Below are 26183 nucleotides of genomic sequence, written 5' to 3'. Positions count from 1 at the left end.
AAAAAAAGCAGCAAATATTAGATTCCATTTAATGAAGCTGATCTTGCAGATTAGATTAGAAACAGAATTATCTGATACTTGTCTGACTTTATGTCACAAAGTTCTAGTGTAGTCCTTCTGAATTCAAGCACTGGATGAAAATGATACAAGTTGGAGTGATTGTTTAAAAATGAACATACTAGGTTATTAATAAAAAAAAAGGTTTCATTCTTTCTATCTACATCATGAACTAAAGATGATTGGCTCCTGTAGCAGTAGTGACATATCAGAAACTTCACTGACAATAGAAAGGAGCTCGTTAGGAGATGAAAGTGTGCCAAATAAGTGGATGAATGGTTAAGGAAATAGGAAGAGAGATTTAAAGTGACATGGAGCTACAGAACTGACAGATGAACACACAGCAGCAAATTTACCAAGGTCCTTTGCAACAGGTCTTAGAATGAAAGCTGACTGCAGACTTAGAGTGTAAATGCTGAGTGAAGCAGAGTGAAAATGAAAGTAAGAATTTCTTAATACTTCTAACATTTTATAGTACATTCCACTCCCAAGCACACTGCTTGCAAAACACATTCTGCATATGGATTTTATCATCTTAATCTGTATTCATTGGGTGTTAAAAGTTTAGTCATACTTCATTTATCCACACCACTAGGCAAGATGCCTTGTCTATTGATTCTGCTACAGCTACTGGCTTGGTTAATGCAGATATCTGAAACTGCACTAAACTTGCAGTGTAAATGACTGTTGTTGTTTTATTGATCAGCACATCGAACCATGACACATAAAATTCTTCAGTTCCTGAGATGGAAAAGGAGAACACAAATTCTGCCATTCATGTCAACGAGGATGATTCCTGAGGTCATTCTGAAGTCCAGCTTTTTTTCCTGTGATTAAGTTTTTTTTCTCTTTTAAAATAAGAAAAATCCTGATATTTTATGCCACTTAGAATCTGCACACAACCAGCACAACATCAAAGGAGAGAAGGTGCAATGCTGATTGCTTAAATGATAATTCAAAAAACCAGACTTTATAGAAATGTTCAAAAAGCTCTGTTTACAATGATGAAGTACACAATAATCAGGAAGGCCAAATGGCATTTCAGGTTGTTTTAGAATTCATAAGACTGGACATGATTGAAATGTATTTTGTCAGATTTTTAATACAACAAATACTGCTTGCTTTGTCTCCATTTCAGGTCCAGCATGTTTTATGGCTGTTTCTGTCTTTGTTTCAAGGAGATTATTTTGGAATTGTATATGTTTAAAGCAGTAATACGTTCAGTAATGATGAATGTATGCCCTTGTTTAACAGCTGGCTAAGCTATTTTGACTTTTAGAATTATTGTAATTTGCAAGGCTTAAATGAATCAAAATGTTTAATTTAAGATTATTCCTTTGTGGAAATTGTGTAATGTATGTCTTATTGCAGATATTCTCTTTTTTTCAGAAATTTGAATTTAAGAGTCAGTAAAGTTTTGAATAATTCACATAAAAAGCATACAAATATAAATATTTTTTCTGTGAGGGCTCTTCAACATCTGTTGAGGGGGGACTCACTCTTCCAAGGCAATACCGTTTGTACATTTTACTTCTCCTGGCCAAGTTAGCCTAAAGTTTAGAAGACTCTAGGGCCAAATTTTCTGCAAATGTATAAATTGGTCAGTGCCATATACTCAACCAAGGAATGCTAATTTATTGCAAAGATCTAGCTCATACACAGGAATGAGAACTGTAATGCTCAGTTACTGCATGCATTTAGTGCTATTTATACATTAATCTGTGTCAGAAAGAACTTTAGGTTGTTTGTCACATTGCATTGTAAAAGGTTGTTGTGACCTCCTGTGAAAAAAATTGTCTTGCAAGGTTTTAGGTTCAGCAGGAGAATGAAGTTTTCTTTGTTGCACCTATTTCTATTCAGTCTTGCCATGATAAAGGTCATGTTTCCACTTCTTTAATCTGTTTACATTATGAGCAAATTGTTATCCCCATACCACCCTCTTCTGCTATTCTGTGCCACATCCTCAAAAAGATTTAATAGTAAACATCCCAAAGATTTTGGCTCAGATAACGCTGGAACTACCTGGTGATAGTCTTTGTAAGGAGCAGACTCGAGAAAGGAGCAAAATCTGTAAGAAAGAAGCCAAGACCATCTAGGCTCTTCTCTGCCTCATGATCTGCTTTTCATACTACATTATTACAGAGTTTGGCTCAGCTGGATTTGCTCCATCAAACTCTTCGGGCCAGTTAATGGCCCATTCAGCCAACCTTTCTAGTTTTACAGACACCACAGACATTTGGTACTTTCCTATACCAGTCTGAAATGAAAGAACCGGATGACCAAATGTGTCAGCTAGCAAATCCCTGTGGATGCAATACTTGGCATTTGGGATGCCAAAGTACTTCCTGCTCTTAGTGCTCTGAGTATGTGGGATCAGTCCAGCAGCATCTGGGGCTGCAAAGCCCAGACAGGAAGAGAGGGAGGGAATTGCAGCAGTTGCCAAGTAGTATAATTTAGAAGGATCTTAAAGAAAATGTGCAGCAGAAAGCAAATGAACTTGGAATTACATGAATTGGAAGCTAAGCATTGTAGAGTGAAGGCAATCTGTGTACTCTCCAGGCATGCCCTTTATCACCTGTGTGCCCAACTTCTTCCATGTGCATAAGAACTCTGCTGGGATAATAAAGCAAACATCTCTTTACTTGAAGTGCTTAATTTTGAAACATATTTTTAATCTATCTGCCTTGAAAAAGTAGCATTATTATACTTCAAAAGGACATTATAAGATAAATACTTTGCAGTACAACTGGAAATTACAGTAGAAATGTTGAACTGCATGTTATCTAAAGCAATAAGCACTCCTTTCTACTACCTCATTAGAGGGACACATGAGATTGCCTAAATTTCACAGAAATGTACATGTTGTATTGTCTTATCCAGACCTTTAAACGCATCATGTAAATACTTGGTTCATTGTCACAACTGGAATGAAGGTTATCTGCACGTGGATCCTGGCATAGGAGCAGAATGATTCACAGGAAATTGAAATGTTGTAAAGAAACCTTTGTCAGCCCAAGTTCAAGGAGTATTTAAATTCTGTATTTCAACAGAACACAGAGTGTAATAATTTTTAAATGAATGACAGAGGACATCTAATTCCTACCCACTGAAAGTCAAGGGATGGACCAAGTTAATCTGAGGGGTCACCTCAAAACACACAGACTCATACGTAATGCAGCGGTTTCCTGTGGAACCACCTCATGCTACATGTGAAGCAGAGGTCACATTTGCCTCCCCATGCCTGCCACACACATTGCAGGGCAGGGGGAGATGTGTTAGGGTCTCATCTCTTCCCTTCAGCATGCCTGGTGCTGTGAGGATCAGCCTTCTGCATGTCTGGCCATGGTCTCTGCTCTGTCGCTGTGTCCACTCCCTTCCTCATAGGCTGGCAGCAGGCATTGGCACTCTTGTGCCACATAAGTTAGGTTATGGAGCACTGTCCATCCACTTCCATATGAAGAAATGGGATCATCTGAAGCCTCAGAGAGCTTTTTCAGGATTCTCCAGTTCGACAGCCTTCCAGAAAACCTGCCTGCCTTTATTCTTGAAATGTACTATATTGACAAAAATCACTTATTTGGTCAGATCAGCAGATTTAATTGTTTTACTGGCAATCAAGAAATTTAAAAAAAAAACAAAAACAAAAACAAACTAGTAAGCCAGGAAGGCTGTTTGGAAACACATGCAGATATCACTGGAAACAGCAGGGTTTCAAACATTCTGAATACAAAAGTTTCAGGATACTTTCCATTACGTGAAAAGGCCATGAGACACTTTTATTGCTCTTGTGAGTATGTTGTAGCGACAGGCAGGGTTGCAATCCACTTCTTAAAGTTCCTGATATCTCTGTCTGAGTTTCTGTGTTGCACAGTAAGAACTCAGAATTAGTTACTGTGCATGAATTATGAAGGCAGACATCATGAGTATAATTATACATTCAGGATATGTGAGCAAATGAGTTTTGAAATGGGAGAACACTGATTGGCACAGGAGGAGACGTTAGTGTTCTGTGTGAGCAAAAAACATGGCAACGGCACATGCCAATAAAGACATTGCAATATCTGCATTTTTAGCTATGTCCTCTCACAGTTCCTGCCTTGCACATTATGTAATGCTAGCATGTTTGTGTAATTTCCTTCTATTCCCAGTGGCATTACATGGTAGCGCAGTAATGAGAAAGAAGAAAATCCTATGTAGACACAGCTGAGGAGAGAAGTATTAGAACTGTACAGTAATCAGCAGAATTTGGAAAGCTTCCCAATAAAATGAAAAGGAAACTCCAGCCTTTCAAGTGGTCACAGATAAAACAGGCTGGATATTAGGTGTATTTATGACAAAGAAATGGGCATGTTGAAATAATGTAACTATGTATGTTTAAGTAGCATTACTAGCTAATATTCTGGAATGCCATGTTCAAAATACAAACTTTCAAATTACTGTGAGACTTCATTATCTAAAGAGTGTGAAGGGGACTCTTTAATTTGATTGCTACGAGCATCCTTTCTATTGCTTAAGGGTCTGTAAACATAAAGGCCTGAATTGTGTGCTCTAGGGTCAGCTCTTTCCAAACCATAGTTTTACAACCTCTAAGGCAGCCAGTAAAATTGTGTGAGGATTGTCTGTGGTAGAGAAGGGACTGGGTTTTATTAATGTCCATAATTGTCATTTCTTTATAGCAACAGGTATAATTATTTACAACAGAAGGGTCAATTTCTGTTTCATTGAGGGAACAGTGCAGTAATTGCTTATGCTATAAAAATGCTGTAATTCTTTTTTGTTATGCAGTAGAACTTGTCCTTGGATTTTTTTACTGTGACTCGAACTAGAATTTATGGTACCTCTTGCCTGGATATCCATGGTGCAGCTTCACATATCCTGTTAGCTTGTTTAGAAATTTCCATGGTTCTTTTACTGTGACTTCTCACATAGACCTTGGGTAAAATGAGTATTGATCCTTGATTTCTTCAAGTACTAATTTGTCTCACTGAGAACTCAGCACATAATGACACCTGTCATTTGGAAATTAATAGAAATTAATCCATAATAAGTAACGCAAGCTAGAGAAATCAAGAATAAAAGGGACAATAGATTATTCCATATCTCTGAAGAGATTAAGTTTCGTAACTCACTAATACTTTCTCACAGATTTTGGTTATAATTAACAACTCAAAAATTTACTGCACTGTTACAAGGCTCTGCCTTTTTTTTTAACCTTCTTTCTACATCCTGGCCTTAAGTATGTTGCAGTGGAGACCATATCTTTGCAAAATTCCTTATGATAGTCTTCTATATATTGCTTACCTCTCATTCTGAAAGGGTGGTAGTCCTGTTCGTTTAGACAGATTTTTTGTTAAGATCCTTTGAAGCACTGGGTTTTTCCAGTCTCCCTCATGAAGGCTGAAATACAGAAACAATTCAACCAGTGAATCATTAACTCGTGCAACTCACACCTCTTTTGCTGGCTCTGGATTGCCAACTTAAGTCAGAATTGATAAAACGTGTTTTTTTATATCTAGTTACTAAAATAAAGAGCTCAAGCTCTGAGTATTCAAGGAACATAACAGGGTCATTTTTTCATGATCCCTTTAAGAGGGGTGCTACTCAGTGCTCAGATTAATATACTTGAGCTCAGACTTTAGGTGTGTATATTTACCAGTGAAATTTGTATGTCCAGTACCTTTCTCTTGTGCTGAGGCCAAATGGCTGAAGCCATTCCATATTCATACTGCAGAGCTTCCAGGCACTAGGACCCCTAAACAGATTACCATTTGGGAATAGGCCCTGACTCATGTCTGGGAATTTTGGGGAGAATGGTAGCTGGCCAGTGTCACAGCCCTGCTGGGGATTTTTCCAGCAATTTAACAGGGAGGACAGTGTTGCATAAATAGCTTAGATGGATTTTAAGCAGCTCGGTGTTAGCAAGTCTGAGCCACCAACCTGTTCTCAAGTATCATATGTTTCCAATAAAGCATCAGAAACCTCTAACTAGAAGTAAAATGTTACTGAAGCTCCTCTCAGGCTAACAAGAGACCTGAAGTCCATGTTCTTTTCTCATGGGACTTCTGGTGTGTTACAATTTAGATTGTATTTAAATATAAAGAGAAATAATGGACAGAATAAAGAAGAGTCTCCGTTTGATTTGACAGATTTTATCATGTACACTCTCCTATCTCTCTGATTTTTCTTGTATTTGTGTTTTCATGCTAGGCCAGACTCAGCAGGAGACCACAGTAATGCTTACAGATAGTTGGGGTGTGGGAGCAGTGTGGTGAATGACTCTCAGGTTGAAAACAATATTTAACTCCAGCCTCTGGTTTCTGCAAACCTGGTAGAGTTGTTAGATTATTTTGGAAAAAGCTGGTATGAATGTCACATCTGTCCTGAGAGAGCTCAGACGCATGTATTTTAAGCAGATGTAGACCTATATAGTAAAAATCCCAAATAAAGTGTATTTTAGGTCTTTAAATGTAAGCATCTACTTCTGTCTGAGTTCAGGAGGTTCCTCGATTAGGGGCATTGATTATCCCATAGGAACAGTATGAGAGGTACAATCCTACCTTCATGTCAGAGTAGCCATCTGGAGTTGTAGAGATGCCTTTCTCCCACTGGGTGTGTAGGGGGCTCAAATGTCCTTCTGGGTGCTTGCCTTGAGAGGAGGAGGTGTTTAATGTAGGGACCACAGTGAAGGAATTTCAAACATCACTGGAAATTACTGTGTTGCATGATTTTTGAAGGAGTACTCAGTTTAAATTCCCAAGTTCAAATGCAGAACAACTGGAGCACTCCTTGAAAATGTAAGGAAGAGGTGCTGTTGCTCTATGTTTACTGAAGTGTGACAGGGATTTGTTTTCATTTTACTGTGTGATGTGGAAGGATTGAAGGGGGAGGATGTGGGCCAGCTATGTTTCCCCTAGTGGTTGTTGAATGTGGGGATGTCAGCTTGGTTCCTGTTAGTGCTGAAGCCTTGGCAATGCTGCACATCAGTATTTCTGTTCTCTAGCTATGCCATATACTTTCTGGTTTTTGTGATTCTCAAGATTCAGTTCCTTTTCTTTCATAAAGAAATTAAATATGTATTTTTAAGTTATTCCTAAGAGTGCTGAAACAGAGATTATACACGTTCACTGTGCTGTATAGTGACATACCAAATTATCAACTGAGAGGCGACTCAATGCCTGTTTTGTTTATAGATCTACAATATAAATATAACGCATTTTAATCCATTTGACAGTAATCCTGCCTGCAGCATTGGATTGGAACGTTGCACAGAAAATACTGAATAGCCTTCAGAATGAGATGCAAAGTTTGCCTTTTATGACCTAATAAGAAGGATGAATGTTGTAAGATAGAAACTCATTTTTGGAAATAACAGAGGAGAAGGAAGTGTGTGTGGATGGCTTACAGTATGACTGGGAATCATCAAAACACAGCATGGCTGTGAAATAGGCAAGTAGACTACTCAGCGGGTGGGCTTTCCAGCAGAGGTGACAAGCTATGAACACCATTGTACAAGACACTGGCAGGACCTCGTGTGAGCTCTTAAGCCTTGTTCTGATCTACCAAGAAATACCAATGTACTGGCACTTCCAACAGTGGAGTCTTTTGGCATAAATAGTCACGGAAAACCTGTGTTACATATGGAGGAACCAGGAGAGCTCAACTTTTTTTTTTAGCCAGCCAGTTAAGGCCCAATAACCAAAGGGTTATTTTCTAAAAATGAATCAGGGGAATATACTTCAGAGGGGAAGGAGAGCAATCTTAGTTCAGAGAGCACATATATAAACAGCTCGAATATAAATTTTCTAGGCAGTGGTGAATTGGAACAGGTAAGGAAGGTGGTGCTGTTAATGTCACAAAGCACTATGGTCACACAGCCAAAAGTATGTTTTTCAGTGTTCTGTACATTACAACCCCCAAAAGAGCATAAACTTTTGTCAAGATTCTCCCAGGAATCAGAGTTGTCCAAGTGACAAGGAGCAAAAAGTCAATGGGATTTTTCTAATAATTTAGGTTGTAACACCGTAGCAATCAGTACCACTTTAATTGGCTTTTCTAAAGCTTCTTTGACAATGGTGCATTTCCATACTGCTTTTGACCTTAGGATTTTTTCTTAAGTATTGTGCATTTTGAGTAAGTTTGTATAAGCCCTTTATTCACTAGCACACACTAAATGACTGCATTAGAAATAAATTCTGTTGCTAATACTTAAATGTACAGCAGGAGGACTGTGGCTTCCAGAACAAAGTAATTTGGGGCAATTCCTAACTCTCAGTATAAATTTTTGATTGAGCCATTCTAAACCATTGAACCATTTGTACTAAAGCATTTTGATCATGCATTGCAAGCAATCAAATAAATGCTTTTATTTGATACTAAGTAATGTTAAAGGAAACAAAAGAGTAAAGAGGAGTGCTACATGGAAAGATGAAGAAAAGCTATAGATGCACTTCAAGTCAAACACTGTCATTCCCCACACTTGATGCTGAAGGAGTATTCATTTTGCTGAATATTAACATGTAAACTTTCTGTTATACTGTTCATTTAAGTAGGAAAGGAAATTTCTGGCATTTACAACAAGCATCATTACTCTAAAGCATTGCTAAGTAAAAGCTAATCTGCTCAACTGGATTACATTAAATGACACAAAGAAACATTAGAGTCACTTACTGGGCTCTACAACTGAAAGCAGCAGCTCTTTAGTCAGGGGAAGTGTAAAAGCCTTAGCCTAAAACAGCCTCAGAGAACGGTAGGATAGATGTGTAAGGCATTATAAAAATGTTGAATTTAGGGAGAAAGTACCATGGGGAAATCAGATGAGGACAGATGAATTATCTGCATTCTCACATCTAGAGTTGAAGCTGTTTTCAAGATCAGCCTCGTAGGGTAGTAGAAGCACAAGGCCAAAATCTCATCTGTGTTTAACAGTTGTGCTAATCCTGAACTGTGCTGAATCTTTTATCTACAGCCAGATTTCCTGTGGGAAGAGCTGTACAATGTCATGCTGCCAAGGTTTCTATGCCACCTAATCCTACCAGAGTCATTCCCAGTGCAGGGAGGAGGAAGAGCTATACCTTCACTGACAGAATAGAAGGTCAGCCTTGTATTTATCCACAGAAGTCCTGTAAACTGGAGACGACGCCACAAAAACTGACTTGTTTGCTGTGTCTGCCTGCATCGTTTTGCACAGCTGATTAAAGTGCCCTGCAGAGCTTTTTTGTAGGGAAGAAAGAATGAAAATGAACACAGTAATCTCAGTTTCCAAATTGCTGGACCGAAACCCACTGCATTTAAGTTGTGGCAGGAGACAATAGCATTGAGAGGCAAGAATTCTGTTGTGGTTATTTTTGCTGTGGTCTTGCTGTCCTAGAGCAGAGCCAGCAGGAGAAAATGTGCCTGTGCCTTGGGTACTTAAGTGATAACACTGGCTTCTGCAGTTGCAGCTGAAGCATAGGCATCGACTGCTTCCCACCAATTTTCCCATGAAAACAAAGCATCTGGCAGGAGAAGATGGACAAATGAGACCACATCTTAAACGACCAGAGTGGATCTGTTGGAGCTAGTCTCTCCATGTTCTGCGTTGAATCCCCTCACTGAATAGATCAAAAACTTCATATCCGCTGTGAGTGCTTTAATGAGCAGTAAACAGTTTCCAAGCTTTGAGTCAAAAAACCTGTTGCAATTGGCTTGTGTATTTAGTCAGCTGCCTCAGCAAATATTTTTCTTCCTGTGCTGTACACAAACCAGCACATTGCAGAGCATCCTTGAATACAAGGAAAAAATAAGCCTTCTCCATCTACTTATAAACTGCTCATTTTAATACTTCTATTATCTTAATTCCCCAGCTCAATTCCATAGTTAAATTCCAGGGCACAGCTTTGTAGAAGATGTAGGATATATTTAGTATTAACCGTGTTATTAATCCATTATCTGATCTCCTGCTCTAAATCCCGCTTCTTAATTTCTGTGTAATATTCAGGTTCCTTGATCAACTTGCATGTGCACATTAATTCACATTCATAAATAAAAGCTGTGTAACTGGCCATAGTCATGCCCACGAACATTAGTGTATTTGCAGACTGTCCCACATCTCATGGACACTCTCCCGGGCATAGTAACAGCATTGCAGTAGTCTATTGTTTACTACAAAGCATTGAACTAGAATATCAATTGTAATCTTTATAATCAGTTTCTCTTAATATAATTATTTTTTAAATTTATAAACCCCTGAAGATATTTCAGCCTACATGCTGGTCTTACTGTTGTGATTTGAAATCCAGAAGCTGCATGTTTTTCTTACCTTCTGCAAACGGAATTTTCTACAAATTTGTGGAGAACAGAATGAAAACCACTACTCTAGGAGGTAGCATTACATATAATATGCATAAATTGGGAGTTGGATACAAGAGACTGAGAAATAGTGTATCTTTATCATTTATGTATGAATTTAGATATGAGGGAATATTCCTGTTCCTTAAGGATATCATGTAATTTCTCAATGTATTTTTTTCACTACTCTTCTAATTTAACTTTGTGTAGCTATTGATCTTCTTCATGGCTATTGAGGAAGAAATCTCTTGTTTGAAAGTGGCCCTGGATTTCTTTAAAAGTAGATATTACTCAGGCAGGTTCTTGCATGAAGACTGCTGCTTTATTTTGGTGTTACTCCATTTCCTTTAATTCCAGTATGTTATTGTATCATATCCAGCTACTCTGAAGACTGTAGAATGAAAACAACATGTTTTAGTATTTATTTATTTATTTATTAATAGATGCTTGAATCTCAGAATTATTTAGTGTAAGTGACATAACATACTCATCCCATTTAGACTTAAAGAACTACAATTGTCTCTGTTAGGTGGGAATTGGCCTTCCTGTTTTCTTGAGAATCCAAGTAAACTGGTCATTCAGACCTTGCTAGATCTATTTTCTACACAATTTGTGAAGACAGGGTAACAGCCTGGCATCCTATTCTGTAATAAGAAAAATACCTAGTCTGTTTCTTTTTTGCTCCCTGCCTCACATAGCAGGATGGAACCAGGTGGAATCTGATGGGTGCCAGAAACTTTTTTGGAGCTGAAGGTGTGTTGTAATGAATCTTTACATTCCAGTCATAAGCAATTTTCAAGCAGCAGTGAGCTGTCTTTGAGTATCAGAGAATTAGGCACACACTTGCAGAAGTGATACTTCTGATTCTGGTAAGATGGACTGTGTGATCCTGCAGATCGTTGCCTGTTGGTTTGCATGTGTTCAGACTCCTGGAATTGTCTTTTGTGTCTTCCTCATTGATCTGTACCTCAGTACCATTGTGCATCAGCATTTTCTTTCTCTGTGGCAGGTTGAAAAGAAAGGAAGAGTCAGCCCTGACATGGCTTTCCATTTTGACTGTTTCCTGCAGATCCCCTCTAACTTTGTTTCTTTTTTAGACTAAATTATTTTAGACAGTTTAGCTTTCTTTAATTTCTTTTAAACTGTGACAAGACTTTACTCCGTTTTCCATGTTTTCCTGTTGTTCTGTAAATTGGCCTTGGCAACCTGAAAACTGAGGAGTTAAATGGTGTAATACTGGCTTATAAAAGCACTTTGCTTGCTGTACCAAGATACTTTTATCTTGTACTTAGGAATTTACCATTTTTCTGTGTTCTTCTTGAAAAGAAATTAAGCAAAGAACATAAAGCTGATTAAGAAGCTTTGAAATGGTCTTTGGATTGTTCCAAACATCATAAATGTAAATTCATTGAAAGTCTGTTTTCTGGCTTGGTACCAAAATATACTGCCATAGTTTCAGCAAAATTTGTTGAAATAGAAAACAATGTTAATAGAAAACACAGTTCATCAGACAACAAGAATCTTACTTGATGATCTAATGGCACATTTTAGCCTGCAGTAATAGATAAGATTTCTTAGTTCTTACAATTCGCTGCTAAGCATAGGATTTCAAGGTCATTTCATTTGATTTGGACAAACTTTGGCTTACAGTTGTGCTTGTTTGCAGTCTGGTCACATTCTGTTAAATCTTCAGTAATGCGTCTGGCTTCACAGTCGTGTAAATCAAATAGATGAATAAAAATGTATGTTTTAAGAAGTCTTAGAATAACTTTTATTCCAGTGCTGGTATTTTTTGAAGAACAAGCAAACCCAAAAAGAGGTTTTCTAAAATGATATAACCGCACCTGCTTACAGTTTGGTCTGAGAAACTGGCAATCTGACTCAAATGAAGAATTCTAGAATAAACTGCTAGTTCTTGCCACCGTATAAGGTGTTTATTTTGCATACTATATATGATACCTAACCTTTCATTACAATTGCTGTGTCCTTGTGCTTGTTACAAATTTTTAATTACTAAATTACAGTGACATCAAAGAAAAAAATACTCAGAGAAATCTTTAAATTAGTTAAGTAAAAAAAAAAATCAGCAGCAAAAGTCTTTCATCTTGACCTAATTTACTTGAAATTCTATGCCTGATGTGAAGATTAATAACAGGTGGCCTTTTAGGGAGCACTCAGCTTGAGTCTAATGTTCTAGTTGTTCTTTTATTATCCCAAACATCTATAACTAAAGGATTTTTTCACCATGCCCTTTGTTCACAATATGGGACTGTAATTGAGTTCATATTTCTCGCCCAACCTTTCAGCTGTAATTAATATTTTATTATATCAGATTTTATCACTAAATAGCCTAGCAGCAGGGTATTGAGCCACACACGCGCTCCCACACGCATACACACACAAAAGCCATAGTGACTTATTGATGCCAAGCAAGTTCCATGTAATGAGTTATGGTTGAGAGAATACAAAATAAATTTGTGGTACCCAGCTAATATTCCAAGACAATTTAGAACTGATCTTATCCTGATCAAGCCAGGACAAAGAGAAATTAAAGTTACAAGACTGAAATATTGAGTGTTGTGTTATTGTATCAGACATGCGGCATCTAACAAAAATGGTCTGTGCAAGACCAGCTATTAACTGGTCTGTGCAAGAGCAGTTATTTTATGAGCAAGACCAGTTTAGGTCATACACTCTTTTTTACACATTGTCCTCTGAGCTCTGCCAAGCACAAAGACCTCCACAGCATGGCCAGTGTAAAAATCTGAATATCTAAGTTGATATTTTGTTGATGTTTTGTTATTTGTCCTTTAAACTGGAATAAACCAAACTAATTTATTTGCGCTACACTGCATACCAAGGGGATGGTGGGTGTTACTCTAAGCTATTCTGATGGAAATAAGGTGGTTTTAATACAAATTCTGAAAGATGGAGAAAGTCTTACCATATAAATATCTGTAAATAAGATTGGAGAGAACTGTTTCATAAAGCTAGATAACTTTGATGATTGGTGGCTTTCATTATGAAAACTTCCCACATAACTTGTGATTAACTGGCATCCCTGTTGTCAGCAGGATTTTACACAGAAATCTCCCTTCCCCTCTGCCTCTCCCTTTCTGTCTCTCCCTTTTTTCCTTTGCATCCCTCTTTCTCCCCACGTCCCTCCTACCCTCTTCCTTCTTCCCTCACTGCTTTGAATAAATGATTAGTGGAAAAAGTACTCAAATTAAGGACAGATCACTAGCAGGATAGTATAGAACAAGCTCTGCACTTGAAATGGCTTGCTCATTGTTTCTTTAAGAGCAGAAATAGCCTCTTGAAATCTAAACCTGCAGCTTTCTTTTAAAATTATTTTTAGTTGTTTGATCACAGTGAAGCTGCTTAGAGAATGGTAGGCCCTTCTTCCCCAAGGGAGAGCTCTGTTGCAGAGATGAAGAGGAGCTAAGCCTCCTCTCATGGTCAGGAGAGGAACTGCAGTGTGTTTCTGGCTACAGAAAAGCGTAGCCTTGCTGTGGTGGGAAGGATGACTTAGGGGATCAAGCCCTGGGGATTGATGCAGATGATAGCACAGTTTTATTTCTGGTGGGGTAGGGACAGTGTGGTTCACTTTCTGTAAGTCAATATATAATGCTTTCTTCATTACTATATCTCAAGTTAAAATAAATTGAAGTAATCTAAAGAAAAAGAGGAAAGGATACCTATATGTGATTGCAAACAACTTGGCAATGGGGAGGAGTGGCTTAATAAGCAGCTGAATGTATAGCTTACTCTTTGAAAATTATTTTATTTTTTTTATTCAGCTTTTCCCTGTTGACCACCAGAAGATCTCAGAATAGTGGCTCTGTGGACTATTTTGTGGAATTAGCAATTTCACAATGTTTCTGTGGTTTGCTTTAATTCTAAAGGCAAATTGTCAGACGACTATAAAGAAAGTCAGAGGCATCCCTGTTTTGTACTGCTTAGTAATGAAGTCAGTCTCAAAGCCCTGGAGGATCTGAAGCTTTAGGTTAGTTCAGTTTATACCAGAATCATTTAAGCTGGTGATATTGCTGCTTGGGTTTAAATTAAGAGCATAAAGCCTTGTGGAGTAAGATCAATACTATCTGGTTCCTAGAGGGACTGAGTCATTACTCAGTAGGAATAAAACTTTTCACTGGTAAAATGAAGAAAGGGAGTATTCCTTGTCTTCTGTGTGCTATATTACATGTCCAAGATCAGAATTAAACTTCTGACTGATAAATAAGTTAAAGTTTACACCTGATTTTTTTCCTGGTTTCCTAAGTAAACAAGTCTTAAGTATCATCCTGTTCCATCTGCCTGTATGTTCCTTCCTTCCCTCATTAATACTGGACTACTTGGACATTTTCAAGCAATAGTTTGAATGTTGCATAAGTAGTAAGTTTTTCACATACTTTGCAATCTCTGTGAAAGCAGAGATTAGCATCTGTAGGGTTAGGCTGTGTTAGATTATGAGTTAGTTCATTTCATGTGGTCCATCAGCACAGAGCTACAATTCACATATCAGTAAGCCAATATGTAGCCCAGAAGCAGCCACAGCATGTGTCTCCTCTTTTCCAGCCAGTGTTTGGGAGATACTAAAAGGAGCTGAGCATACTGAAGGTAGGAGCTAGGTATCATGGATGACACATGGAATAGAGATGGGATTACAGCACTCTGGATTTCTTGCAGTAAAACTTGTAGTGTTTTAGTTCTATTTATAAGGCTTTGAAACATCTTCTGTTTCGAATGGCCTTTTAAAAAACCCAATACTTGGTTGATGTAAATGGGATGTTCTTGTCCCTTAAACATGAAACAGCTGTCAACAGAGATGATTTATTGTTGCCAAAAAGTTAATGGTGACATACCTATCAAAAAGATTATGAGCTTACATTTAACATAGTTATTCATGGAAGAAGCCAAGTATCAGTTGGTAGAGCAATTAAAAGCAATGCTTAGTAAATCATAATGAGTGTAAAGTGGTCTTGTAGGCAGTCATTCTTGGATAAAAATCCCCCCCTCCCCAAGCTTATGAAAGTATATCATATGGTTTCTCAACTCTACTGTGAAATAAAGTAATTTTATAAATTATGCACAATTTGTTTGTAAAAGCTATTTGACTTCATAATATAGCTATGAAATCAAACACCTTTTACAAACATACTGTGTGTAATTTATAAAAAAGTAGTTGGGTGTAAGTTGTTAAAAATGTTTTGTTTAAAGTTTATCTATATTAGGTAGACTTCATTTTTATTTTATCTTTCCTACTGCTGCTTTTTATTTTCAGTTCTTATTTACCAAACAGGATGATGCATGTCAGGCTGTTTTCTGTACATTATATGCTATTTTCTTCTCTACATTCCTGCCTAGTGTAAACTTCTGTATTCTTGAATATTTCAATCTTTTCCTAGTTGTGTTTTTTCTCTTTCTCTTTTTTTCTCTTTTCACATGCACAATTGCTTGTCTGCAACATTTCTTTCTTTTTCTGTGAAAAATAACAAACTAAACCAACCAACCAAACAAACAAACAAAAAAAAAACCCAACACAGAAAAACCCACCAAAAAAACAACCAACCAAAAAAAAAAACACCCAAAAACACCCAAGGGGGGAAAAACCCACCGCCACCAAAATGCATTGCCAGGTCTCAGGTGCCCCTCTTAGTTTGTCACTCGCAGCCTGGATTTAGCAGATTGATCTCATTGATACTGTATGGGGCGTGTTAGGGGAGCTCTGTAGTCAGAGATGTCCTTTTCTTGTCCAGCATTTAACAGCTAAAAGAAATCATGGCTATAGAGCCAGGTCTCTCTTGCATCGTATTACTTGCACCTTTAGAAAACTACTTTGAGCTCCTTGTGAAACAGTACTGTGTTGGTAGGCTTAATTTTATTCACATTTTGTACTCACTTTGTATTGTGCAGGTCTAGAGGCTATGTACAAAATTTATATATTTTCTTGACATTTTTGAGTTTGATGAAAAAGCAGCCAGATACATAAATCTGTATTAAGAATGGAGAGTACAAGCTACAGTGAAATTATAAGTGTTTCAGAAAAATTGTATTTCTGATCATGGGGGGGGTTGTGGCCTGCAATATTTTATAATATTTAGTTTTTTCAGCAGAAGAAACCATAATTAAAAATTTCCCCTACAAAATAACAAAGAGGTGTATAGGATTACCTTGTAGACGAAAAAGAAAGGTAGAATTATGTGGTTATTTCTAAGTATGCTCAATTGCAAGTACCTTGTGTCTTATCAGTTGGATCATATTAGTATAGAGCAGTACTCAGCCCCTGGAACAGTAGGGATGGGGAAACTCTTATTTGACAATTAAGGAATTTCAGGTGTAGCAATGTCCATAGTAGTTTTGAAAACATAGTTGCATCCTGTCATCTTTGTCATCCTGTTTGTGGTAATTATGGCAGTCACTCTTGTAGGCCAGTGCAGTAACAACACTCCCAAGAAATAGTTTGGCACCAGTATTTAATTACAAATAATTAACCATGGGGTTGTATAGCCAGAGAGGTAAAAATATAATTTCATCAATATTTATCAAGGATTAGGGGAGGTGGGAGGGTTGAGAGAACAGTTTTGATTCCCTTGCTAGTTAACCAATCTTAGTTAACAACAGAGCAGTCTCTTGTGCCACAATTATTGTTGGTTTTATGTCTAACCACCACTTATGCATGTGTTGGGCAAATAGTTCTTAAAAATTTTAATATGCTTTACATCATAAACTAATACTTCTTTGGAACAAGTGTAGGTTATCATATGTATTGAATTTACTGACTTTTTTGCAAAGGATGGATGGAACAAATTTAAAATTACAGTCCATCAGCAGGCTTTATGTTGTATAACCAAGTACAGATTATCTACTGCCTCAGCCTTTATTGTCCTGCCAAATAAGAATATTACAAACCGAATCCTTGTAAGATTTTTCATTCTCTCTCTCTCTTTCTCTACTAACAAAACTACATTGTGGATTGTCATTTGTGATAACTGAATCTAAAGGCAGAAACATTTGAGAAAAGTTTTGTGAATGGTGTTACAGCTGCCTGCAATTACAAGGCTGAAGATCTGCTGGACACATTCTGCCCCTGGCAAGTGCTTAGGTTCTCTAAAACAATGAATCTCGGTACTAAGAAATAAGACAAAAAGGTTAACACCTGGTGTCATCAGGACTAGGTGGCACCAATCTGGCCACTGGAAAGTGGAAGGAGGATGCATCATTGTCTCCTTTTCCTTGCAAATTTTCTTCATGCAATTTTTTTGAGCCAAAGCTCTGATGTGTCCTTTAAATCCTAAGGAGTCCAGATTTGCAAAAGAGAAATGTATTATTTCTACTGTGTCTGGAAAAAAATAATTTGAATGTATTACGAATTTATGGTGGCCATTAAATTACCATTTTCAGAGCATATCTGCCTCTTCTGCAATTAAGATCTTGTGTAGCAAATGTTTTCCTTCTCAAAGGAATTGAACCTGTTGTCATATCCTCCCCTGGTGACTGTCCTTGGAGGAAAGAACAAGAAAAATATCTTGAACTTCCAGTGACATCATGCTTTCCATTTGAAAAAATTGTCAGGATTTCCTGTATAAAACCTTAGGAATGCTAAGGAGAGATTTGCTTGGATGTATTTTTCCCATAAAATCTCCTTCATAAATGCTGACTTTTAAGTCTTTGAGACGGTCCGTACAAAGGAGTTGGGCAGTCACAAAGCAGCTTAGGAGTTTTACATTAGAAACCAGATACTGTTCCCCAGTGGACTTGGGTCTGTGAAGATAAAGCTTATTACGACACCTGAGAGTTTACATTTGGCACTATCTCTAGGGACTGAACCTCAGCTGTCTTATCTCCTCCTTTACAGCCGTTTAGGTATTTCTGCTGTGATTGATCTGAGAAATAGGGCTCCTTGCATGACAATGGAGGTCATATAATATTGTATAATATTAGTCTCTCTTGTGCTCATGCCAGGTCTGATTCCAGAAGATTTCTTGAATTTGATTTTTCCCCATGGGCTGAAAATTTCAGGTGCCAGTAATAGTATTTCCTGAGAATGAAGACAGGCCCTGCCTTGGAGAATCTAACCACTTACCTCTTGACCTGCAAAGCTAGTAGTAAATAAAGGAAGGTGTGGAAGTAGAATTTCTCCATTCAAATTTGAACAAGCCACTAGCACAAAGTGTTTTATTTGAACAAGCCTCTAGTAGAAAGTATTTTATTTACTTAGCACCTTTCCTACATTTGTGAGGCAACAACTGTTGCACGGAGTTAGAAACCTGCCAAAGATTGTGAAGCTTTTGTTTACGTGGAACCTCCTACCTTCAAGTAAAGATGCAAACAAAAAGTTACAAGGATTTAAGATTCCCTTCACTCCATAAAGCTAGAAGGATTTAAGGCTCCCTTCACTCACCCAAAGGAGAAAGCAATATACCTCTAAACTGATATGTTAAGTGCTTAAGTGGGAACCATTGCAAGAATTCTGATGACTATGTGTTGTGTGAATATTATTTGCAGGATTGCCTAAGTCACTTTTTACTCCTTATATAAATCACATATTAATGTATGATTTTAAAAATACTTGCTGGCATTGTTGTTGCCATTGGTACAGCAACATCAATGTAGAGGTTTTGTTTAGTCTGCTTGTTTTCCTTCACTCTAAGTTCTGTACTTTCATGTCTGAACATTATGTTCCTACAAGGATTTTTTTAAGCTTCTTCACTTTTTTTAGAAGCTACAGTGGGCAATGCTGCATTTTGCATAAAGCCCAGAAAATCTCTGATCTCCCAAATAAAATATCCCTGAAATAGAGGCAGCTGCCTTAAACAGTCTTCTCCACCATTAGTAGGTATACTCATTTGTCCTGCTGCTAATCAAAAACTCCCTGGTCTTACCTCTAGTCCAGAGCTGAACCATGTGTGCTTCCCCTTTGATAAAATATGCAAAGTGATCACAGGGACAGTGGTCAGCAGGACAGGACTGCTATTCAGCTGGTTTTCTGGCATTGAATCTGTTCTAGAAATGACTGCATAGAGTATCTTTTATTCACTGTATATTAGGTGTTCCTAGAACTCCTGACCCATTGGCAAAGCCTGTGTAGCTGTGATGGTGAGACACCTGATAAATTGGGGGTTGTTCATCACCTTTGTGTAATCCACCTATAATAAATATACAGGCTCTTGCACAGTAGGAGGAGAGTTAGTGGCAATTTCTTGTAGCCTTTTTCTATTTTCCTGCTAACCATAAATTATTAATTCCTGTCCTTTAAAGAGTAATTTCCCTCTTCCATTTCAAGGTACATTACATATGTATAATTACATAAAATTTCTAGAACTGTAAAACTTGAAGTTACAGGATGAATTACAAGAATCTAGTGCAATAGTAGGACATGGAGAAATAGAGGCATATCTTCTGTGTTAATCCATATAAATATGATACAACCATGTCAGAGACAACTGATGACAGAGGTGAAATTACTTTGCATGCTATACAGAAAAAACTGTCCAAAGGCTGTATTCTTTTCAAGAAGCAATGTTGGGCATAACACACAATGAGCAAAGATACATGAAGTTTTAGATGCAAAACATGAGCAAAACAAAAATTTCAATGGCAGTATGATAGAAGAATTTTCAGGGTCTACAGAAGTTTCGCTGAGACTATGGGGACCTACAAGCTGTGGGGACTCTTACAGTTTGAGCAATCAAGTAATTCATAGACTCAGAACTGAGATAATGGGGTGGGGTTTGGGTTTCTTAATTTTGCTCTCTATTGGAACTGTTATTTTAGTAGAAGAATGCAGTGAAATGGTTCTAGTATGCAGATGAATAGGGCTGTGGGAATGAGTAACTGAACTAGTGGTCAGTATGTAGATTAAGGGTTATTCTGTTGTTTGTTGTTGTTGCTATTCTGTAAGCATTGAAACAAAGCAAGCATGCAAGTCAAAGTACAGAAATAAATCTATTAAAAGTACCAGTTTCATATATTTCTAATAAAGCATGAACTTAAAACAGTGAGCAGAAAACTTCAAATCAGGCTCAAGAGTGCCACCATAACAGTCTGCAAAGGTAGCCCAACAGTTTGCACAGCTGATCAGAGTACTCTTAGTGGACCTTAAAGAGCTTTGTACATTTCCTAGGGGAAAAACAAAATCAAGAATAGTAAGAAGAATTTGAAGAGGTTTTAAACAGTTGAAGCAGGCCAGATGGAATAAGAAAGTTTTTTGTTCTCATTTTACAGCTGGATTTCTGAGGCCCATAGTAGTTGATTGGCTAGCCTAGGATCACACACAGCAGCTGTATTAAGGCTAGTAAATAAATTCAGGTAGTCTTTGTCTATATTCAGTTCCTGAGGCCATCTCCTTTCTGTGAAATTAATTCTAAAAAATTTCTTTAATGCTTCAATTATGTAAAGCATCAAGACTGCTTTAGAGAGACAAAACAGAGCTGACAGTTTGATAATGAAGTAATCAAACTTGTTTTCCCTTTGTTTGTAATTTGGAATTAGGTGTAATTTTAGATTAATAAGTTGCAATAAATGCCTAGATTGTACATGTTAAGGACTCCTGTATGAAGAATTCTGAACTTCACATTTGCATCCAATACGTCCTTCTTGGGAAGTTATTTTGGAACATTGAGTGAGACTTTGATTAAATAAAATTTTATTTACAGCATTCGAGTAATGTGGAATAATGTCCTGATTCAGGAGGTTACCTAAACCCATGATCTCACGTAGCTAAATCTAGATATATACTTAAGTCTTCTTTAAAACTGTCATTTGTCCAAGTATTCTGAGCATTTTTTATTACCAGACTAACATGTTTTCTTTCTGATTTCATGTCTCTTTTTCAAATCTGAAAAAATTAGTATATTTGTCAGACATTGACACACTATTCCAATTCAAGCTATCCAAATTCAATAAATATCTGAGAGACCTGCTATGTCTAATTTCTAATAAAAGTTAAAGTATCATGTTCAGATCTGTATCTCTGCATAATCATTTAAATTTGGAACTGGTTTGGAATTGTTAAAATAAAAAGCAGTGTAAAAATTACATTTTTTTTTTTTCTTTTTCCATACACCTTTTAAAATCCCCAAATTTTAAGCATTTGAATCCTAGGTTAAAAATAACTGCCGTGTGTTCCTTTCTTAATGTAACAGCAAACCAGTCTATATGAAAATAAATTTTGTATTTAATTTCCAAGGTATTGAAATTCTATAGTAAAAAGGTGTAATGTGAATTATACTTAAATTACATTTCTTTCCTTCAGAAAAATCAGTCTAAATGCTGCTGATAACCGATATGCTTTTGGTACTTTTCATTCTAGTGTAAAACTTATTTTCTGGGTTATAGATAGGAAGACTTTATTCTCTGAAATGTAGAGGTGTGGAAAAGGAATAATTCAACTTCACACAAGCCAGAAACCTGACTAAGACATAAGAGGCGTAATTGAGTCGTGGCACACAGCTAGCTCAATTCACAGAGCTTGAACCCTTTTCAGAGTAGGCAGTCCAGCTGTTACATATTGAAGAAATCAATATTAATTGTAAGAACTAGGGAAAGCTTTTGGATTATAATTGTAATTGGGTTAATTCTGTAAAATTCATTAGCAGGATGATCTCATCTGTACAAATGTAAAACATATCACTGGTAAAATTTCATCTGGTTTCCATTGACCCAGGTACTCATAATGTGTTAATTGACATCAGAGAAACAGCAGTGTGTGGAAATTGGCCAGCAGATAGGATTTAGTTATTTTTCATTAGTACTCGGACTTTGATGAAGGGGAACAGAAAAGAGTTGTTTGACCTTTCAGTGCTTAAATTATTAAAGAGCAAATAGATTTGAGGTCTAGATGGTTGCAAATCTAATTTGTCTTGTGGAGTAAGGATTAAAGGACATTTTGAGTTTGAAATTGCTCCAGTCAAATTACTTCTTTCTTTAAAGTATCTGAAAATGAGTAAATGGAAGACATCTAAAAGGTATACAAGGAGTAGTGCTTGTAGTATAACTAAATACGGATTTACCACAGGAAAAGGAGCAGTTAATGGCAGATTTGTTTCTAAAATGTCAACCATTTTGCTTTAATCACTGAGTGAAAAATTAGGAGAATCCTCATTTCAGCCAGTACAGAAGCAGCTCATATTATCTCATCTAGTCTGAAGTCCCTCTTATATTCAGGCCTGCTTCAAGAAAGAAGTAATTTAGTTTACTATCCGTCATGCTTTAGTGAAACTGAGGGATTCTTACATTGCTGCAGTATTAGGCAAGCGTATCCAGCTTCACTACCTTGCAAGAATAAATGTTTACATTACCTTCTGCATTTTTTTTTCCTATGCTCCATTTAAGTTTGCAAGTGGTATTTATAGTAGATTCATTGCAAATTAAGTTAGGGGAGCAATATGCTGTCTTCAAAGTAGCTTGGAATCCCAGTTCTAAGCAACTATAGTTTGTTCTAGAAAATTAATTGTGAAAATCACGTCAAAAATTGATTTGTAAGAAAAAAACAAGATTGTAATGTAGATATTCCATGGCTAGTTTTTTTTGCAAATCAGTTCCCACAGGATCAAAGAAAGATTACTGTGGATTGACCTTCATTTACTACTCAGCATGGAATTAATCAACTAATGAAAATGTTTCTGCTGGATATGAAGCAGAATATCTCTTTGTTGCACAGAGCTGCAAAGCGTGCAGGCAGAGGCCTTCAAGTGAACCCTCAAGACATTTCTGTGTCCCTGACTGGACTAAATTTATGCATAGTTAGATTTCTGCTTGAAGTTCAGCATTAAATTAAAACATTTAAATTTGAGTGTCCACTTTCAGATGTTTACATGCAAGTTGAGTATTTAGTTGTTGTAGTCAATGGAGTCTGAGAAGCAATTAGGATGACCTTAAAGCAGGCACCTTCTTTCTGCTCAGTTCTCTGAGAACTGTAGAGTGTAGACATCTTCACAAAAGCAGATAGGTTTAAGTGTGTTAACATTAAAATAAAGCTCCACCACGTCAAAAGTCTAAATCAGGCAGAAGACAAGGTTGATTGATTGCATTCTCAGTGTTTACTTTCTGAGCATTTCTTGTGAGCATAGAAGTCCAGCATCTCATGTTGGAGATGCTAGATCTTAAAAATACAGTCATCAGGGTCTGTGGCACATGATCAGTAAGCCTGGTAAAAAAACACTAAGATGGTCAAGAAAATTGTCATTTTTTGCCCCTTGGTGATATTTGATTATGAAGACTCGAAAAACCTTAAATGGTGGAGTTATAAAATCATAGAATGATTTGGGTTTGATGGTACCTTTAAAGATCATTTATTCTGAACCCTGATGTGGTCAAGGGACACCTTCCCCTAGACCAGGCTGCTTAAAGTATTATCCCTCCTGCCATTGGACAGTCCATCCTTTTATTTCTTAACCAGGTTTGCCTTCAGAAGGGATGTAGCCATAGATGTGCAGGGATATGAATAAGCCAGTACACCCTGTTGGGTCCAGACCAAGATGGTCCTGCAGGAGCTCAGCCCATGTGTCCCTGTACTTTGGGCAGAATCTTCTGTAAACTTGTTTTTCTACCTACAGATGACAGAATATCACATCAGAAGACTGGATATTTCATCTTTAAGAAACTTCCTACACAGAGATTGCTGGATTTTATGAACTGTCAAATTGAAAGATCATAATTTTTTATTGGGTGTAGATGATATGCAAAAATGTGGACACGTTGCCACTTTGACATCAGTTATCTAGACTGATTTGTTTACTGGGATTCGAGATTCCAGGAGACAAATACTGATTAAGAACCACTGGTCTCCAGTGAAGCAATAAACTTGTAAGCCAGTCCTCTTTAGAGATATGGACTTCCCACATCACAGATTTAAAAATACTGACTCAGTCTTTTACAGCAACTTCAAGGGTATAATGATTACACTGTTTGCATATACAGCAGAAATTGCAGTTTCTTTGTTCCTGTTTGAATGTCCATAGCACCTTTACAGTGGAGAGGAATGGACTGTTCTCTGTGAGTCCCAGTACAGCAGAGACTGCAAGTGCAAACTGACTTGCTCTGCAGAATGCAGAAACTGAAAGATATGGTTATCTATAAGATGTGTAAAAGTGCTTTGCTGAGTGATAATAACTTCCATCAAAAAGTGTTTTATACTTGCTCAGCAATAGTCAATATGCCACTGGAATTTTACTTTGTGCTTTTGTAAATACTCGTAATATCAACAGTTAAGCAAACACTGGTCCCTGTCTCTCTGTAATTTATGACTTCATTTTTATGTTAGTACTTATTTAATTTCATTTAGGTAAATTAAACAGATTAGAGAAGGGACTCTATAGCTTTATCTTGCTTTGGTGAACAAAATAATACTTAATTCCATATTTTAGCACTGATGAAGCACACTTTTTCTGTACAAAAGTTTGAACAAGAAAATGTGTTGTACATTCACTTGTGTGAAAATCTGTGGTTTGTATGGCTAATTTTGTTTTTCCAGAACAAAATGAATTTGAAAGTATGAATCTATTCACAAATTTATACACCTGAAGATTAAAATTTAATTTTCTTCCTGTGTTTTTTGATTTTAACAGTCCTTTTTTTCCAGTAAATATTGGTATGCTATTATGGTTTTAGTATGGTTTGACTGCCCAAGTTTGAAAATAAGCTCTGTTTCTTTTGTTCTTTCCTTTCTACACTCCTAGTGTCTATCAAATCGTTGTTGAGGAAGAGCGCCCACGGAGGACCAAAAAGACAACTGAAATCCTAAAGTGCTACCCAGTGCCCATTCATTTCCAGAATGCCTCACTCTTGAATTCCCAGTACTACTTCGCTGCAGAGATTCCAGCCAATGGTTTACTAGCTGCCCAGCCTTTTACTATTGGTGATAACAAAACCTACAGTGGTTTCTGGAATACGCCTCTTCTTCCTCATAAGAGCTACAGCATCTATTTTCAAGCTGCTAGCAGAGCCAATGGGGTAGGTCTTGCAACAGGCGTGATTTTATACAGTGTTTGTGTGTAAATAAATGATTGGCATCAACTAGCAGGATGCCCAATTTAGTTGCTAATGAGAAAATGAAGTAACCGTGAAATTTAACACAGTGAGTTTAAAAAATAGCAGTTTTCCTAACACAATATTGCTTAATGATTAAAGGTTACAGGAAGGAGGAGGGGGAAACCACACATTTTGTCAGTAGTGAGCAGGCAAAGTAGTATGTTACCATTCTGTCTTACTAACTAAAAGCTATCCACTGACTGTGTTTGACTGGCTTTTTTCTTCCTTTTTGTTTTTTTTTCTTGCTTTGAACAAGAAAATGTGATTTGTTTGTTACGTTTAAGCCAAACACAATTGTTGATTTTAGCACATCTGTCTTGGCATGTCCAGTCCTGTTAGCTTAGTTTGTAACATCTTGGTCTCCCTTTTTCTCATTTGGTTGTCCCAGATTGAATTAGAAATCACTTTTTTTTTTTGTCCCTTTACCCTTTATGCAAACAAATTAAAAAGGAAAATAAAAATAATTAGATGGAACTGAAATTAAAAATGTGTAAAAAGATCTCACAGATCATGCTTCATCAGAATTCTGCTTCCTGGAATTGTTTTTCATTTCCTGGACAGACCTACCCAGAGCGTTTCAGTTCTTGATAAGCTTTGGCTGTCTGTGCTGACAGCCTGGAAATGTTTTCTGCCAGAAACCATAATAGTCCCTCATTCACAGTGCACCGACAGTGCACAAATGTGAAACACTATTGATTATTTTTTCTTTCTAAAGTTGTCTAACATGATGCCTCAAACTATACTTTCTGTAAGAAAAAGAAGAATCT

At 37.0% G+C, this 26183-nt stretch overlaps 1 protein-coding gene across 1 annotated transcript in view; it reads left to right on the top strand.

The window, feature by feature from the left end:
- Positions 1 to 26183, top strand: part of PTPRM (protein tyrosine phosphatase receptor type M) — a 434879-nt gene that overhangs the window by 235888 nt on the left and 172808 nt on the right. The window contains exon 12 of the mRNA XM_062500964.1: positions 25065 to 25338. Coding sequence (XP_062356948.1) covers positions 25065 to 25338 — 274 coding nt within the window. The remainder of the gene's footprint in view (positions 1 to 25064; positions 25339 to 26183) is intronic.

The sequence above is a fragment of the Cinclus cinclus genome, chromosome 1, assembly GCF_963662255.1.
Source record: "Cinclus cinclus chromosome 1, bCinCin1.1, whole genome shotgun sequence".
Taxonomy (NCBI): Eukaryota; Metazoa; Chordata; class Aves; order Passeriformes; family Cinclidae; genus Cinclus; species Cinclus cinclus.
This window is presented reverse-complemented; position numbering and strand designations above follow the sequence as displayed.